The 18,755-nt window shown below is 39.7% G+C and overlaps 2 protein-coding genes across 2 annotated transcripts; both read left to right on the forward strand.

The window, feature by feature from the left end:
- Positions 1 to 4,889: 4,889 nt before the first annotated feature.
- LOC130702991 (inositol polyphosphate multikinase-like) lies at positions 4,890 to 6,238 on the forward strand. The gene is made up of 6 exons (XM_057524616.2): positions 4,890 to 5,138; positions 5,195 to 5,371; positions 5,439 to 5,563; positions 5,629 to 5,764; positions 5,825 to 5,846; positions 5,911 to 6,238. The coding sequence occupies exons 1-6, from the start codon at positions 5,054 to 5,056 to the stop codon at positions 6,182 to 6,184; spliced, it is 819 nt and encodes a 272-aa protein (XP_057380599.1). The 5' UTR covers positions 4,890 to 5,053; the 3' UTR covers positions 6,185 to 6,238.
- A 4,074-nt stretch (positions 6,239 to 10,312) lies between these two features.
- Positions 10,313 to 17,813, forward strand: LOC130703007 (Ig-like and fibronectin type-III domain-containing protein 1). Its single transcript, XM_057524630.2, has 20 exons — positions 10,313 to 10,385; positions 10,543 to 10,749; positions 10,962 to 10,991; positions 11,108 to 11,218; positions 11,286 to 11,537; positions 11,669 to 11,830; positions 12,269 to 12,516; positions 12,743 to 12,808; positions 12,934 to 13,088; positions 13,185 to 14,062; positions 14,174 to 14,491; positions 14,711 to 14,846; positions 14,947 to 15,386; positions 15,474 to 15,652; positions 15,747 to 15,884; positions 15,947 to 16,100; positions 16,163 to 16,309; positions 16,438 to 16,549; positions 16,758 to 16,960; positions 17,104 to 17,813. Exons 1-20 carry the CDS (start codon positions 10,337 to 10,339, stop codon positions 17,451 to 17,453), a joined length of 4,335 nt encoding a protein of 1,444 aa, XP_057380613.1. The 5' UTR covers positions 10,313 to 10,336; the 3' UTR covers positions 17,454 to 17,813.
- The last annotated feature ends 942 nt before the right edge of the window (positions 17,814 to 18,755 follow it).

The raw sequence follows: 18,755 nt of genomic DNA on the forward strand, positions 1-18,755 counted from the left end.
ACGCTACCCCGCGAATGTCGTAACGAGTTCAGACGAAGGCTTAACCTACATTCTGGCCGCGTTAAGCATCGACCAGGACACTAAGAAAGAATTCCAGCGCGCTCAACAAGAGGAATAGAGCGAATGTTTGCCGCCATCAAAAAAGGGAAGGTTTCGGGATGCTATCGAATCAAAGATGACTTGCTGTTCTACGAAAAATTCAAGTTGCTTCCGAAGAATTGCAAGAGAACAAAAATGGGGAGCCAGAAGAAGAAGCATCTGCAAATTCGTCAGATCAAGAAGAATTAGAAGAAGCAGATACAAGGCCCTCAAATGATGCCAGAAACGGCAGAAACAGACATTGAAAATCCAATTGTACCGCCACCAAGACAAGAAAGACAAGAAAATTTGCAAGTGGCAGGAGCAGAAAACTCAAGCGTACGAAGATCTGCTCGCATAGCGCAAAGGAGAACAGTAATGTTAACCTTACCTTTGTTGCTACTGCTTTCCTTATTTTCAGGACCAACGACCTCAAATGAAATACTCGCCTATCAAGGCGTAATCTTCAAAATAGAAGGAGAGATAGCCTTTTCAGACTCTGAGTGGGTAGCCGTCACCGACTTCACATTCAATCCTTTAGAGACCGTCATTAAAACTCTACATGATGTATTAGGAAGAAAGGTCAACATTCTGAACTTCCGATACGAAGGTCCAAACGACGGGTTAAAAAAAGAATAAAAGAAGAGGTCGAGAAACGAGCACGGGCAGAATTAAAAACCTGAAAAAGAGTCAAGAAAGGCTTACAGAACTAAAACAAGCAGTAAATATAGGCAGTACCCGTAAGAAAAGAGGCCTAATCGACGGAGGAGGAAAAGTTCTCAATTGGCTCTTTGGAGTGTCCACTGAAGAAGATCTAGAACACGTCAACAATCATGTTGAAAAGTTATCAACAGAAACCACTTCCATCGCTCACGCGTTGGAAGTGCACGCATCACTAATCAACGAGACGCTTTGGGAAACAAAAGCGACGTCGAACGCCGTTGAAGAACTGCAAAACGTTTTTGAAAAACTAGAACGTGAGGCGTGGAAAACAGATCACAAAATTGATGGAATTACCCAAGAAGTCGAAAAACATGAGATAGCCAGAGCAGCCATTGAAAACACCTTTCGTGAAATCAAGTCAGCCTTGGTTTGGCTAGACGAATCGATTGAAGATTTTGCCGTCGGCCTAGCAACAATGGCAATGGAAAGACGTCCAGCACTACTTGTCCCACCTATGCAAATCCAAGCAGTGTTGAAGGAAATAAAAGCAATTTTGCCATCTGGATGGTCTTTGAGCCATTCTATTCAAACGGGAGACACCTGGCAAGTTTATAAAGATGCAAAAGTATCTGTGGCAGCAATTGAAGACAATTTAAGAATTTTCATTCACTTACCTGTGTTCGAGTTCCCATTTGGATTCACATTATACGAGGTAATAAGCTTGCCAAGACCAACGAAAAACGCCACCCAAAGGGCACAATTTCATCCATTACCGGCCTTCTTAGCTGTGGCAAACGATAGACAAGCGTTTACCGAATTGTCAACACACGAAGCACATCGCTGCATGATGACAACCACATCCATTTGCCCTATCAGCAGAGCAATAAACAAAAGGCATAAGGAACCAAGCTGCGCAATGGCATTGTTTCTAAAAGATGAGAAAAGAAGCCGCGTACAATGCTCAACAAAATTATCTCCATGGACAGGACAACAAACTGTGTACCTGGGACACCGAAGATGGGGATACACTTCAGCACAAGAAATGACAATAACAATAACTTGTCCAAACAGCAGAGGAAAAACTAACACAGTGATTAAACGTGAACCTTTCGATGTGTTTGAAGTACCAGCAACATGTACGGCGTACACAGAAGATTGGATTTTTCAAGCAAGCTTCAAAAAGAACGTTAAGCATTCGTTGAACAACGTTACACTACCACCGCTATCCGAATTGGAAAATGCAGACCTTATTCCACAAGAGTATGAAACGCGGGATATGGAAACGGCAGAACCAGAAACAAGAAAATGGAAAAATAGGCCTCAGGCAGCAAGCAAGGCCTCAATACAAAGCCGCGTTACCCTTATGGGGGAACATTTACGGATAATAGAAGAAGAAGAAAAAGAAAGAAAGAACCCCGAACGTACAATCAACGTCCGATATCCCTTCGAAATTATCGGTGCTATAGCCAAACTGTTTCTCAGCTTGGCAATAGCACTATTCCTTAGCAGACGACAAAACAAAGTCGTTCTGTCAAACCTGACTAAACGAGTGAACGAACTCGAAAGTCAACTGAAAAACCACGAAGAGGAAGTTGAAGAGCAGCTGTAAAACGTTCTTCATACGTCATCAAACTTTTTTTTTCCTCTTCTTGCTTCTTAAACTTTATTTTCCTATTTTAAATTTGAGTGTTCCTATAATATAGGCATAGGAAAATTGAAAGAAAAATATTTCTTTTGATATAGAATTAGAAATTCTACTATAAAAAATGTTCTTTTTGAAAACTTTTTCTCAAAAAACGTATATTTAGGCAAAATGGTGAAAATGTTCCAAATGTTATCAATAGAAATAGGAAATTGCCTAGAGTAAACCCAATATGAATGTTTCTTTCAAATAATTAGAAAATAACATAGTTATCTTGGCCTGTGCGAAAATTGTATTGCAATCGGGACGAGTTGCAGTCTGAGAGGGGGATGTAACGCACAGCTCGTGGTTAACTCCCGATAGTTAGATAAACTAATGATTATTAAATGTCACAGGAAGGTTATCACCCAATTACTTAAATCCCTAGCACAGGAGAAAACGCCCAACGATGGTATAAAAGAAGACCACTCGGCTGGATCGGAGTCCTTCTGTCTTAGTTACTCTTACGTATCAAAGTTGTTTAAACCTTTGTTTCCCTTATTCCTAGTTATTCTGTAGTCAATTCTCTTTGATTTCCAAATAAACGACTCTGGCGTCAATCGTCCGTTACAATATAGTTCATGTTCTCCTGTAATTTAAATTAAAATAGGATAAGAAAAAAAAGTTTTGTGAACCATTTATCTAATGAGTTAACACCATCGGTTTTTTAAAAAGGGACATGGATATAAGCTGCCGCTCTTACCTAATATATTGCCTACCGAATTGGAGGCTCATCGTTCCCCTTGGAACAAGGTAAATGAAATAGAAGTATTTCTAAGGAGAAATAGGACTGATGCCGAGGAGAAATAGGACTGATGCCATGGAGAAATAGGACTGTCCTAAAAGTTTTTAAAAGTCAGTCCTATTTCTCCCAGTCCTATTTCTCCGGTAGAAATAGGACTGGAAATTTTCAGTCCTATTTCTCCAGTCCTATTTCGTTTCAGTCCTATTTCACCGGCTACCCTACTTACAATTTGAACTTGGCGCGGTAAGAAAATGGCCACCATAATGATTTGTCAAAAACCACTTTTTCAAGCGTAATTTTTGGGGTTAAATGTAGCATCTTAAAATCAATCGTTTATAACAACTTGTGTCTGGAATAACCAGCAACAAAAATATTATAATGATTTCATATTTTGACGAAGATTACGCATCAAACGATCAATGCAAAGTGTCGTCTTTTTCACACACCCCGTCCCCTTTCTAAAATCATAAAAGCCTTTAATAATTATTTACGAGGAAAATAAACAGTCAAAATTGACAAATTTTGCATCAATCGATAGCTCTTTTCAACAGCTATCTACTTCTATGAAATTTATGTTAAATTTTCAGAAAAGGAAAAAGTTTAAGCGTAATATCTATTGTTTTGTTTTTATCAGTTGTGTCCATTACAACCTTAGATGGAAAAACAACAAAAACACATTTTGCCTTTAAGATTTTTTCTATTTGAAAATGTTGATTATAATTACCTAAAAATGGACAGCCCTTACCAAGGGCTATCGATATATATTATATTTATATTATTTATATATTAAATCAGCGAATATCGTAATTAATTTTGCTGACAAATAATTGAAAATTTGTTTCTCTTATATTCGTTTATATCACTTACTATAACTATTGTACATATATATAATAGTAATATATATATTATAATTGTATGTATGTATAAATATATATATAATTGTAATACACTGTATACATGTGTATTTATTATATTGTAGTATTTATATACATTATCATAGTATTGTAAATATAAATTTATATAAAACGAATTCATATTACTCGCTTCGAAAAAATTAAGACATGCGCTGCACGCATTTTTGTTTAACTGGTTTAACTTTAACGGTTTAACCATTAAAGCAACCAAATCAAAGCCCTAGGGGCGACAACACACACTTTCCCCATAAAGAAAACTGTAGGCGCGATTATGTACTAAGTAGTACATATTGCCTCGCGACCAGCCTGCCACTAGCGCAAGCAGTGAGAGCGCATTCACTACGGGAAAAGATGTTTTGGGGATTGCTTGAATGAGTCTAGGCCCAGAGCCTTTTGAAGCCCTCATCTGCTTGCGCTCTTACTTTAGAGCTGGATGGCTCAAGGAATTTAAAAATTGAAAACTCAGAAAATACAAGTTGTTCTAAACCCAATTTTCGCCTTTTTGTCTTGTGCAAATAGTATAAAACTGCGGTGCAAACCGTATAAAACCGCGATGCGATCTGTTAGAAAAAAAGTACCGAACCGTACCGGTTTTTCCTTTTTTTTTTTTTTTTACAAGCCGTGTGGTTCGGCCAAAATCGTGCCCGATCGTCGCGAGACCGAGCGCTAAATAGAAAATTCAACGAAAGAAAATGACGGGCTTGAGAGAGAAGAGGCTTCGAAAACCGTTTTGCTTATGTTACCGAGACGGCGAGATCAAGTTGGTTTCGTAAATGTAAAAATTCCAAGTTTTACTGTGTCCGCTTTGTGAACGACAGTCAAGATAACGATTTATTAATAAAGCTTTTCGTTGATTAATACTGTTGAATTTCCTAGTTAATGCTACTAGAAACATAATGGTTTTTATTTTCAAGTAATAATCACATGATTCATACTGCAAACCAAAAATTGTAGGAAAAAGTATTCTCGATTATGTCTGTGACTGAATTACCTGACCAAGCTGTTCCATTACAGCATCAAATTGCTGGCCATAGGCATGAAAAAGGAAACTTCACTGGTATGGAATTAAATTAGTATTTTATTTTTTATTTATTGATTTTTTTTTATTCATAGGAATGTTGAAGCATATTGATGGTTTTGTTATGAAACCAGTCCAAAATAATCAAAGAGGAAAAACCGAAATAGAGTTTTACGAGCAAATTTTTCATTCTTCTCATCCAACACTGTCAAAACTTAAGTGCTTCATTCCCAACTTTTTTGGTTTGCATCAATTTGTTTCTGATACAGCTGGTAAGACAACTTAGGTTTAAATTAACATGGGTTTTTCTGCAATAACATTTTGAGTTTACTCTGCCAGTTCATTACTATATCAAAATGGAAGACATAGCTTCAGATATGTTGAAACCATGCATTGCAGATATCAAAATCGGACGTCAGACGTGGGATCCTTATTCTTCTCCAGAGAAGCAATTTGCAGAAAATGTAACAAGTCTTCATATTTTCTGTCCTCTATTTTCTTTATTGTGATATTTTATTTGAATCAGTAGATGAAATACAGTGGTACAAAGCAACCACTTGCATTTTGTGTACCTGGCATGAATATCTATGATTTGGCATCTGACCAAGTTTTAAAACTGGACAAACACTATGGTCGTAGCCTAAATAGTGACACCGTAAGAGATGGTAACTTAAGTATTAATGTGCTATTTAATCATTTCTATATTTTCTTGACTTCTTTTTAAGCTCTCCGGTTATTTTTCAACAGGTAACAGTAAAATGCATTCCGTCTGTTTTGTTGTAATAAAGTGCTAAAGTTTTAAATATTATAGTACAAAAGTGGTGGAAAAGCGATTACTAGCAGAGATTCTACGACAATTGAACGCTATTCGCATGTGGTTCGAAGAGCAACGCCACTTCTTGTTCTACGCCACATCTTTGCTTATTGTATATGACGCAGATTTGTTAAAAGAACGAAGCAGTGTTTTGAACGTACGCATTCGCATGATCGATTTCGCTCATGTCTACCCAGCTCACAACTCCCGCGATGCAAATTACTTGGAAGGTCTTTGCAAGTTAATTCAAATAATCAGTTCAATTCAATGATTTTCTATTCATTCATGTAATATATGAGAAGTGCAATGCATGTCAGGTATCTAATGACGACTCTGCCCTCTATTGCTAATACGAAGTCGTGCACGTTTTATTTTGGTGCTGTACAGTTACATACAATCATACGGCAATAGTAAAAATTTAAGGAATAAAATGTATGCAAATTTTATGTAGCATAAGTAAAATTGATCAGATTATTGCATTAAGTTGAAATATTCAAAGCTGTTTCTGAATTATGACTTCATAATTTAGAAAAACATCTGGCACGAAATAGTTATGTTCAGAAAAATGTATTGTGCCTCAACGATCAATTGTATCCATATCTCTCCTCACCAAATAGAAAATGTTTGCAATAAGCAAAAAAAAAAAAAAAACATGCCGGAATGCCATCGCTGTTGAGCACGTCATTTAGAAATAGAATCATTTATTATGCAATAGAGCCTTCAAAATTCTGAACTCGGTAATGGAGAAACCCTATCCATCAGCCGCCCTAATCAGGGTATCTCCTTACTTGGCCCCACCAATATTATTTCTTAGAAGTCGCGGTGTATTATAAATTTCGAATTTAACTGGTTAGTTTGTTAACCCCTAAATTGCTTATGCCTTGCTTGGAACGACGAGGGAAGGCGATGCCACACCTTGAATGGGAAGTCATTGACCCGCATGTACCCTACCCTGAACTGAGCTGTGGTTCTTGCCTTGTGCTTGTAAAGTAGTAATATTACATTATTATAACGCTGACTTCTGGATAAATTAGTGAAACTATCGTTCTGAACTCAATCTTAATTTTCCATTAAAATTTGCAAGGTCAAATAAAGCTGCGCTCATTCAACTGATACGTAAAAGTGAAAAACTACGCGCTTTAATGTGTAACCTTGAAACTCCTCTAGCACTGTTTGTTTAAACTGATTAATATAGATTTTCGATTTACACTTTCTTTACGGTTTGACCCCCCCCCCTTTCCATACTCTTATAGCTATTCATAACAAGTAATTTGGACAGCATTTGTTAATATTGGAAGTTAGTCAAATTGTCATATCGCACATACTGAGATGTCGTAGCGTAGTCGAAAACAAAACAAGAGCGCATGTTGACCTCGCTTTTTGTTTTGCTTTTATGTTACTCGATCGGTTTGACTTTCCCAAGGTCAAGTATTTCTTTCTTCATGTCGCTGGCCAGCTTGCTCACTGTACAGGCTTTCCAGTTACTGCATTGACTTTGACAAAGCCTTTTACGTCTCATCGAATTTACTGTTCTTTACACAAATTCCCTTAGCAATCTGTAATATAAAAAGTACATTGCGTTATTTAAAATAACTGAGGGAAGCCTTAAAAATGCAGGATTATTTAAAAATCCTGTCATCTTTCAGTCTGAGTTAGCAAGCAGTATTCTTCTGAATCGCAGCGTAGTTGTAATTCACATATTGGGCCTTTCTGCTAAGTCGCCAAACGCAGCATAAAAGGTAACGACTTAGGCATCCACATATACATGTTGCACACGACCTTGTCGGTTGCAACGAAAACATCGTCTCTTTCCATGATGATCCAGTATCAGGGGACGAGTTTGTGAGATAGAGGAGGGTGCGTTGACCTGGCGCATGGAGGTATATTCTTGGTTTGCACCTGAAGAAAGGGAGAGCGAGAGAGAAGAACACTGTTTGTCTGAGTGTGTGTGTGTGTGTGTGTGTGTGCATGTGTAAGTGTGTGTGTGATGGGAGGGAGTGGGTTGACCTTCATCAGATCTACTCTTTTTTCAACTACCTCCGTTTCGTTATTCATCCTGTATTTTTTTTGTGGCTTTCAAAGTTAGCTAATCCTATAACCTTAACGCGAGATACTTGGCAATTAATAGTACGCACGTCACCTCTCAACTCGTTTTTAGCACACTGTCACCAAATTTCTTTATATTTTTAATAACACTGTGTTCTTAAGGGAAAAAAAAGTTTTGCCCTACCATTAGAATGATGTGATAACAGCATTTCAAATCAATGCGTTTTCCGTGTATAGTGTTCGTCACAGGCAGTCATACTTCAACGCGATAAATACACTGAAAACCAAAGCTTCGTTAATTGCACTTTGCTTACGCTGGCACTGCTGCCATTTTTTTTTCTAATTTTTGTTCCTCAAAAATGTGGACTATAACTAACTCTGTCGAAGAAGTTGGCAAACACAAACATACGATGCCTTGGCGGTTCAGTTAACGTTTGCCGCCTACAGCAGTAACACGGTGCAATTTGCCGATGATTGGGAAGACCTTGGGTCCTGACCAGTCCGCAAGGTGCACACACATACTTATCTGCGTTGAGCGTTGGAAACTACCCCAGTCGGTGGCCAGACTCTTCAGCCAACAGATACAGGTATCCAGCTATACAAGCTGTTGGTACCGTCCAATTTTGCTGTTTCTACTACACCAGAATATACATTTTTTTTTTTTAATCAAAGAGCTAAGCAAAATCGTTTTCGTTGTCAGCTACGTTCTTTTTTAGGTAAGTGACAAGTTACACATTTTAAAATTATACAGCATTTTGCCACTGGTAGTCAGGGAAAAACTGATTATAGTCGTACTGAGAACGTTGACGTAAACTAGCGAAATGTTAACAACCGCGTCTTTAATATCGGTGTCCGTGAATTTTATTCGCAGTTCTTTGACGTCAGTTTCTCACCTTGTTAATAAAAAAAAAAGCGAGAAAAGCTAATCTGTCATTTCAAGGTCCAATTTATAAGTGTTTAAACGCCAGGTGGATCGTAAACTCATGTTTAACATTATTTTCCCCTGTAAAGAAAGCAAAAGTGATGGAGAAGCGCCCAGGCAAAAAGCACTAACCAACACAAAAAGTTTACAAGAACCAATTGGCACGATAGCCTCAAACCTAATTTTAGTTCCAACAAAACATTTCATTTGCGTTGTTTTTTCTTTTCACCAGCCATTAAGCGAAAAGCTGCAAAGTGTCCACTGACTTTGGCCCATGAAGGATTTAGCTTTTCTATGTCATTTATGCAACAGCAACAGTAACTCAATGCTTGTTAGAGGTTGTGCGTTTTGAGCAATTCCATTGAACTATTTTGTTTTACCTGTCGAATCCATAGTTGCGAGTTGCGGTCATTCCACCTGAAGAACTGAACACGTCAAGGCGAATGTCAGTCCAATCGCCCAATTCTACCTGCGTTTTTTTCTTCTTCTTCTTCGTTTTCTTTTTTCTTCTTTTTTTGTCTTTTGAGCAGGTCCTTGAGGTAATAAAGTCACTGAATGTTAAAACAAAAAGAGTTCCGCAAGCGAATGCTAATAGCCTCCCGTCAAGGTCTCCAAGGCCCGAGCAGTTGCCGCAGGCTGTAAGAGGTTCTGTAATTCGGATTTTGGCATTGTATCAAGCTGTATGCATTTTTCACGACCTTTATTCCTGGAATTATTAAAACTCCATTGCCGCGAAAGAAATCACAATTTCTTTTTCTTTCGATACTTTTCCCAAATTGAAACGATCTAGTTAATATAAAAGACCTTCGGTATGATAATCAAGAAAATATAAAAACGATTCTTAGTCCTCGAAATGAAACGAAAACGGCGTAATAAAGTTTTGCTTTAACTGCTATGGTTACGATGGCTCAGTTTTTTTTTAAAGTTAAGGTTTCTAATGTTCTTGACCTGATTTCTTTTGTGCTCAGCACACTTTAGTTGAACAATGTTCGACGAACAATTTCTCATATTCCCCCTATTGCCATAGATTATCCATCCGACCTTCTCATCGCGATACGAAATAGGCTCTTTGTAAAGCGTTTGCTTTTCGTTTTCAATTGCATCCGATTGAAACGAAATTTCTATTTGAATTCCATGGGAACGAAGCTTGTTCGCAAGGCTATTGACAGATTTTGCTTTTGATACCGGAACGCGCACTGATTTTTCTTTACTGCATTAAGTTATTACCTGAAACGTATTGCTATTTTAATGCACCCTAATCTACTTATAAATGAAATGGTACGCTAGTTAATTTCTTCTTAATGGTATTTTTTCTATTCTTCTAATAAGAAGCAGAAGAGAACAAACGGTAAGGGGTGCCCTCTTCGTTTGTTCTGTTCGATTTACTATTACGTTAAAAAGTCTACATAATATCTTTCTTTGGTTTCACAGTTGAATTAAACTACATCGTTCCAAATGGAGCTCCAGCTTTTGGCCGCAATAAGTTTTATTGCGGTAGCCTATGGTAAGCATTGTTGTTGCACTCATTTTCTCTTCATCTATAATAAAAATGAAACACGAATCTCATTGCGTGTAGTCACATAGGTGTGATTATGTAATTTGACCTCACGTGGCTGAGTGACGATTTAAACGTTTCATTGTTTTCCTATTGGTCCCTATAGCGTTACCTACGTTACGAGATAGTATACGCCAACCGCTCCACGTTTTCGAGGGCGAGGATGCTCTACTCACGTGTGTCGTGCGCAATCTAGAATCCAACACGCTCCTTTGGAAAAGGGAAGATAAAGAAAGAGGGGCTCCTCGTATTCTTACGGCGGGAGAGAATCGCGTCACATCAGACTTGCGTTTCGATGTTCTCCATGACTCCGGTAAGCAAATTAAACAATTTCAGTTTGCAACACATAGAACGACGTCGTTCATCTATTTTTATTTTTAAGCGCTTGACTGCCTTATGTAAATTCCGTGTGTGTGCTTTTTTTGTGTTACATGTATATATGTATACGTATGTTTCGTGTTTCTTTTATTTTTCTGTTCTTGTTAATTTTAATATATTTTTATTTTTGGTCTGCGTTATATGCAGCACCCGCAGTACCAGGATCAGTTTCATCAGGTAATTTGTGTTAATTGATTTCTTTTAGTGTTACTATAACGAAAAATATATATACTGTATATTTCTTTAAATCGAATTGCGCCAAATGATTTGTTTTAAATTTGTTGTTACGCAAGGTGGAGACGTCTGGGTTTTAGTCATCAAGTCTGCCCGAGCAGCGGACACAGGCACCTACATTTGTGAAATCAACAGCAATCCAATTTTGCGTTCGTTCCATTCTCTTTATGGTAAGCCTAACGTTTTACTATCCACTTCGAAATCGCTAGTCAGCCTATTCTAACCGCATGATGAAAGTTGTACCTAGCAAACTTCAGCCGCCTACCAATACCAATACGGCGCCCAACGGTAATTCCTCCACAACAGCCGCCATTGATTCCACTTCCAGTCGGATTGTAAATCACAACTATACGGAATGTTGCAGCTTGAACAACGTGACCAGTGCCTGTATGGGCTTTTGCAGTTTAAAAAATATACTTGACGGCACTACTGGTCAAGATCCGGAACAGTGTGAGTCCGATTTCCCGGCTATCGTCAAATGCATGGCTGGTATAGCTCTTTTATTCACTATTACCACAATGTGCTTTTTTTATCCGTTTTTTTCATCAAGCAAAATACGATCAACAAGTTTCATAGCTGAATCATCATTTTTTATTCTGTTTTATTCTTGTTGTGAACAGACGGTACGAATCACGTCCCTTGTTGCATCGAAGAAGGAGTGCCCGACATTTGCCAGGACATTTGTCGCGGTGAATACGCAATACCGACAGATGACATTCGGACGCACGTTTCCTGCTCTGCTTACACAGAGAAAACTCTGGCTTGCATCGCAGAAGGAATAGGTAATTTATTGAATGCATTTCACTCTTGGTTCAATGTTAGACAGAAATCAGGGCAATTACCGATGAAAATGGTGGCGTTCAGAGAGGCCACGAATCTTCCGCAATGCGCACGTTTGCTTCCTTTGTTCCACTAGTCTCTGAGCAGCTGGCAAATCTTGATGAACATCAGTACCAACTGGTGGCTTTTTCACCAGACAAATCATGCAAGCATTGATTACTGTAGTTTCTAAAAGTTTGCCTTATGCCTTCTGCCGTCGGTGTATTGTTCAAGGTCATCAGCACAATTTGCCACACCTTTCCATTTTCGATGATAGCAAGTTATGCAATAGAAGTAATAATAATGATAATAACCCACCCTTGTAATCACCTGGCCCTTTGTTTCCGCCTAAGAATTCAGTATGTGCCAGAAAATTAACCAAAAAAACAATATGAATGCAGAGATATTGCCGAACGCTCCCGAGGACGTGCTAGTTGACATCCTGTCTGATAAAGCCCTGAAAATTTCATGGACTCGTCCTTCGAGGAACTATGGTAGCGTCACGCACTACTATGTTAACATTTCTGCACTGCCCGGCTTCGATTCGTTGGAAGTGAAAACAGGGCTCACTGGCGGTGCTGAAAAGGACGCGAGTGATAGGAACGGGTCGATGAGCTTGCAAGAGCAACCGTTCTTCATGCAAATCAAGGTCGGTAAAATTGCTAACCAGTCGCCTAAGGGACTTCCCTTTACATAGTCGATGAACCTGCTAGTCGTTACGGGAAAACAACAAGAAAAATTCCAGCTTCTGCGCAATCTAAAAAAATAGAATCAAAAAATCTTTAAAATAAAATCCTCGACAGCTTTTTCTAGTTCATATACGTAGTAAATACCTTATTTGGTCTCAACTGAATTATTCGTTTATTGAACTCTAGATCCCGGCCGATCAAAACTCGACGACGGTTGACAACTTGAATTCCTTTACCATGTACGAGATCACGGTACGTATTTTAGCTACGTGCTCTTCCGAATTGAAGACATTTTCATACGGCAATAAGTCGTCATTTGGACCTTCTCCGAAGTTATGTAAAGTAACGCGTGTTAATGATTGTTTGTATTATTTCAGGTGACATCCCACAACAATCGAGGGAGCAGTTTGCCTTCGCAAAAAGTTCGGTCTTTGACGGAATCACCGAAGAAAACCAAAACGCCTGCCATGACCGCACCCGCCCTTCCCGATATCAAAGAATGCTGCACTAAGAAGGGCGTCTACCACAGCAGGCACGTTTTATGTCATCACGTTAATCGTCTGTCACATTGTGCGACACAACAGACTGGCCAAATACTAACACGTTTTTAACGAATATTTTCCGACAGATGTGTGGATAAATTTTGTGATCCCGTTCGCACGGCCGATGTTAGTCTACCAGACTTGATGATTTGCGCCCCATGGGCTAGCGATAGTTTTTCTTGTTTGGCTAATGGCATTGATCACACTGCGTGCTGCAGATCGCGTGGTTTGCCAGATCCTTGCATTCAGTTGTGTACCGGAAACATCACGCGAGTGGATTATAATCAATTCCGTTGCATTCAGTATATGAGTGAGTTAAGCAACTGCTTGTTACAAGGCTATGGTGTCTTACCGGGACCACCCATGGGCTTCCGCGTCACCCACATCAATCCAACATTCGCCATTCTACGATGGGAAATGCCCAAGGTCCTCGGTAAAACAGTGGTCTCGTACAACATCCGCTATCGACCAACGAGCGACGGCAATGTAACGCCTTACAAAACGATCAACAGCAAAAGCGTGCCATACATCCTTCAGAATTTGATGGCTTCGACCGAGTACGAAGTGTACGTGACTGCGGTCAACGAGCACGGAATCGGCGAACCTTCGACGCGAATTCTCTTCCGCACCGCCGTCGGCCTAATGGAGGCCACGTCGTCGGAGGCGGCCTACAATGTCACGGCCTGCTGCAACATGGTGGGCGTCAGCGGCAAATGCATGCCCTTGTGCGATTACAGCGCCAAGCTGACCGATTTGAGGCAATTAACTCAGAGCTGCACGAAAGACTTTCCTAAACTTTTGAGATGCGGTGCTGGTGGACGGAATCACGTCCAGTGTTGCGAACGAAGGGGCATCCCGCAGGCTTGCCTTGGCTTTTGCACTGGTCACGTGACAGAGGAGCTAGTCATCACGGCTGCTGCGTGCCTTCCTTACGTTGGAAACGTCATCCAGTGTTTCGAGGAAGGTACATGCTCTATTTTTCATTTATTTATTTTCTAAATTTGGGATGGGGGGTTGCCTTACTTATTACGATCTCGGCTTACATTTATCCTTGGAATTGAAACGACACAATTAGGTACTGGATTGATACCTGGTCCTGTTATACAATTACATGCCACTTCGATCACGGATGACAGTCTGACGCTAATTTGGCAGCCACCACTCGATGGCAGCGTCAACCATTACGTCGTTCATTATTCCATGATAGACGAGCTAGCGTCGAAAGCGATAGCTACTGCTTTTGAGATGGATCAACAAATGCACGTTATTCAACCTCAAGCAGTCATCAACAACTTGAAATCAAAACAGCTTTACAATTTCTTCGTATTGGCAGCCAATGACCATGGAACGTCGTTACCGTCTTCAATCATTACAATCAACATCACTAAAGAAGGTGTGCATTTTTTTCCCTACTCTGACTAGTACGAAATAATTGAAATTTGGGCAACATTTTTTCGCGACGTTTCGTAAACCTTAATACGTTATCACTACAAGGGCATTATCTTCTAGTTACCGATCATTCTTTTCGCACTTAATCAGTTTATCAAAGGGAATTGAAGGACAACAGCCAAGTTGATACCCTTATTAATTATTTGCATTTTTTGAAAAATAGCTTTGTCGAATGGAACGATTTCCGCCGTCCCATCAGCGCCGCAAGGAATCTCGGTAACCAGCCGAAGTGCCGATTACATCACGGTTTCATGGCAGCAACCGGCACTCGTCCATCCAACTGATCGACTCACTTACACGTACGTTAGTTTCATATTGGTTCTGCCACATATCCGCACACAGTCGGCGATTTATTCATTTTAATTATTATTTTATTTTGTAAAATCTGTACACTTACAGTTTCTACTACCGTAAGAGAGACGACAAATCTTTCAACTCGTCGTCGACAACCATCACCTCCTACAGGTTGGATAATCTAACAGCCAGTTCGCAACACATATTCTACGTCACGGCTTCAAACGACAATGGCGAGAGCCGGCCTTCTGAAACGTTGATGGCCTGGACCGATCCAGCGTACGAGGCGGTTGTAGAAGTGCCGACAATCCACCCGATGAACATTGTCCTTGAAGGAGGCAGCATGACCGTCATTTGCGTCGCAATGGGCACGCCCATGCCTACCGTTTCGCTTTACATTTCCGGTGTTCTCATACAGCAGGAAAAAACGCGGCACATGGTGGCAGTGCTATCTAACGTCACCCGATCCATGAATCACATTACGTGTTATGCAAACAATGGCTACGGCCAAACATCAGAAGCTTTTAAACGCATCATCATTGGACGTGCGTATTTTTTTTTTCTTCCATCGGATTTCAGCAGTTCCAAAACTGACTCCACGACTCGTTACTTTTCGTGTGTATCGATTCCAGGTCGACCCAGCATAACAGGCTCGCTCATCACTATGGCAACACTAGGCGACGACGTCACCCTCGAATGTGAAGTGGATGCGCATCCCATTCCGAAGCTGAGTTTTAGCCGAGATTCCAGCGCCATGGATAAAATCACGAACAGCAGCAAATACGAAGTTCGAATTCTTCGTGAGAATCGCGTAATGAATATACGAGGCACAATTAATCGAAAATAATAACAACCTTTGAACTGACCGGTTTCTTTTTTTCTTGTACGGCTTCGTGCACATTTAGGAGCCAGACGCCAATTACATTATGCAATTGATGATCAAGAACATGAATGTCTCCGACTCCGGCGTTTACTACTGTAACGCCCAAAATAATTTCGGCACTTTCGCGCAAGTCATGAAACTACAAGCGCGTCAGAAAGCAGTATACAACGTTGCGTGGAACTGTTGCATTTGCCTCATACTAAATTATTCTCTCTTGAGCAGGTTCCGTCCGTCATGAATGTGGCCAAATGCTGCGAAGAGCAAAACGTGACATCCACCTGTATGGACGCGTGCACTTTGTTTTTGGACATTGAGAGCGTCATTGACAGGCCGGAATGCATCGGTGATTTTCACAAGCTCATGCGATGCGCAGCTGGTAAGGGCTCGTGTACTCTCGACTACAAACAGTTGGTTATTGCATGCTGATGGTTCTTACAGATGGCTCTGATCATCGTGGTTGCTGTACCCAATGGGGCGTACCTCGGCGCTGCTTGGATTGGTGTCGAGGTGAAGCAGTTTCCAGCATTGAACTGTGCGCCCTCACGTACACGAAACCTATCATTTCGTGTTTCCACGAAGGCAAAGGTAGGCATTACCCATCAAATTTTATACGACTTATTCAATTAACAAGCCCTGTCACAACTTGAAAGTATTTGTATAACATAAATATATACTGTATGTGTACATATATTTTCTTTTTCGCAAACCTACAGAGCGTATTCCAGGCCCACCACGTAATGTACGAATTCAACTTGAAAAAGATAACTCAGTCAAAGTTTTATGGGACTCACCTGCTAAGAATCCCGATACCGTCGAGTTGTACAGGTAAAAAATAAACCCTTTCTCTGTCAGAGATTAATTTAAATAAACTCTGGGCTTTTACGTTGTATACGTCTGTTGCGTGTATGACAAATTAACCCGGAAATATCCATAGAAAATTTTGAAGTTCACACGTTTGTTGCCTGTCTTTCACCATAAAACAATAATTAACCCACCCTCCCCCATTTTCTGTTTGTTCTTGTTTGAAAATCAGGGTTTTCTGGCGACTTCAAGGCGTGAAACAAACGGACAAGAATGACACCCGATTGACATGGCTCAATCTTGTCGGTCTGAAAGAAAACTTGCCGTACGAGTTAGTCGTCAAAGCTGGGAATCGTGACGGTACAAGTACTTTGACGGAGCCTCTCGTCTTTACCCTGAGTGATAAATATATTATTTCAACAAGCACCCATTCTAGTAAGTACCCACGTCTTGCATGCTCGTTTGCCGGTGAAATTGGCAAAAAAAAGGAGAAAACAAAAACAAAAAGCAGAAAAAAGACAAGAAAAACATAATAAAGCCGAAGAAACAAACAAATAAACTGCTCTCTTTTGTTTTAGATAATCCGCAAATAGGAGTTGCTGTGGGCGTCGTCGTTGCACTTATCCTGATTGTTTGCGCTGTGGTCTGCGGCGTGTATTGTTTGCGCAAGAAAAACATAATCGGCATCAAGCTGACTGGAGGCATGCGATTCGACAATGCCCCTTTTCGAGGAAATAGTCAGGCCTGCAACGATACGTTGCAAATCGTTCAAAATGAGGTAGTAAATGATGCCGGTGAGGTGGCGACACCTAACGGGGGTTGGAGGCAAGAGGCTCTTCAAGTAGCTCCAGCCACAGAAGTGGGGCCCTCGCTTTACGAAGAGTTACGTTTGGGGACAGACGGTGCGGGATTCAAGAGGCTTAAATAACAGTTGAAAGATGGAAGTAAGATTGAAATTGCGATTCAAATAGCGATTAGATGGGTATGTGGATTTCATCATAGTTGTTTTTGTTTATTTATACTTTGACTTTTAACTAGTAAATAACAACATCATCCGAAAAATTTCTCATCTTCGTCTAATTACAAAATGTACACTGTGTTTGTGTTAGTTATGCTTCGGTAGTTGTTTTGTTTTTCGCCCCCCTTTTATTCTTATCACTGGCTGTTCTTGCTTGTTGTCGGTTATTTGGTACTTGGCATCATTGGAAACGAAACGTTGGAAATAGCTCGTAAAATAGTACCTCTGCATCTTAGTGGATTGTAAATAAAAAAGATTTTTAGCATCGAATGAATTCGTCTTTGCCTTAGCATCTCTAGTGGTTTTTGTTTAACCGAAACTTCAAAATTTAGGTTTGACAATTCGTGTTTTGATATAGGACAACCTATATGTAAGTGCGAAAAAAAGAGTGTTAACGATATAGCCATTGGTTGTTCTAGCAAACTATTAATTTTGTATTATTATTACTTTTCATTACCGTTAATTGTTTAAAGTTTAGATGGTTTTCATTCAGGGGTTCGTCACCTCGGTAGTGTACTCGTCTACGATTCTGACGGTTCAGCTGGTTCTCGGATTTCAAATCCTGGGAGCGTCGAATTGCATCCTGAACGTCTTAAACAAGATACCCTGTTCTATTAGACCATTTTTTTTTGAATTCCCAAGAGATTGTTTTTATTAGTATTTTTTTTTGTTACGGAATTTGTTCGGGGGAAATTGATAATTCTGACATTTCTGATTTAGTATTTTTAATATATTTTATAATATAATGTCATGGAATCCGCTGCGGTCATTGTTAAGCAAGCTTGCTTTTTTGTTTTTATAATTAACATTCAGCAAGCTATTACAAATAATGATTTAGTCATGGATGTTAAAGACCCTGGTAAAATATGTAATAATGTATAAGGTGCGTTACAAAGAGTGTACTATTTAAACAAATATTTCGAGAAAGAATGCGAAATTGGCGTGGTAAGAAAATGGCCACCATCTTGGTTTGGCAAAAACTAGTCGTATTCGGGGTAAAATGTAGCAACTTAAAATTATTCATTTATAACAGCTTGTTCTTGGAATAATCGGCAACAAAAATGTTACCAATGATTACATGTTTTGACGAAGATTAAGCATCAAACGCTCAATGCAAAGTTTAGTCTGCTTCACACACCTCCTCCCCTCTCTAAAATCATGAAAGCCTTTTATAATTATTTACGAGGAAAATAGATCAATCAGTCAAAGTTT

The sequence above is a fragment of the Daphnia carinata genome, chromosome 5 (genome assembly GCF_022539665.2).
Source record: "Daphnia carinata strain CSIRO-1 chromosome 5, CSIRO_AGI_Dcar_HiC_V3, whole genome shotgun sequence".
Lineage (NCBI taxonomy): Eukaryota > Metazoa > Arthropoda > Branchiopoda > Diplostraca > Daphniidae > Daphnia > Daphnia carinata.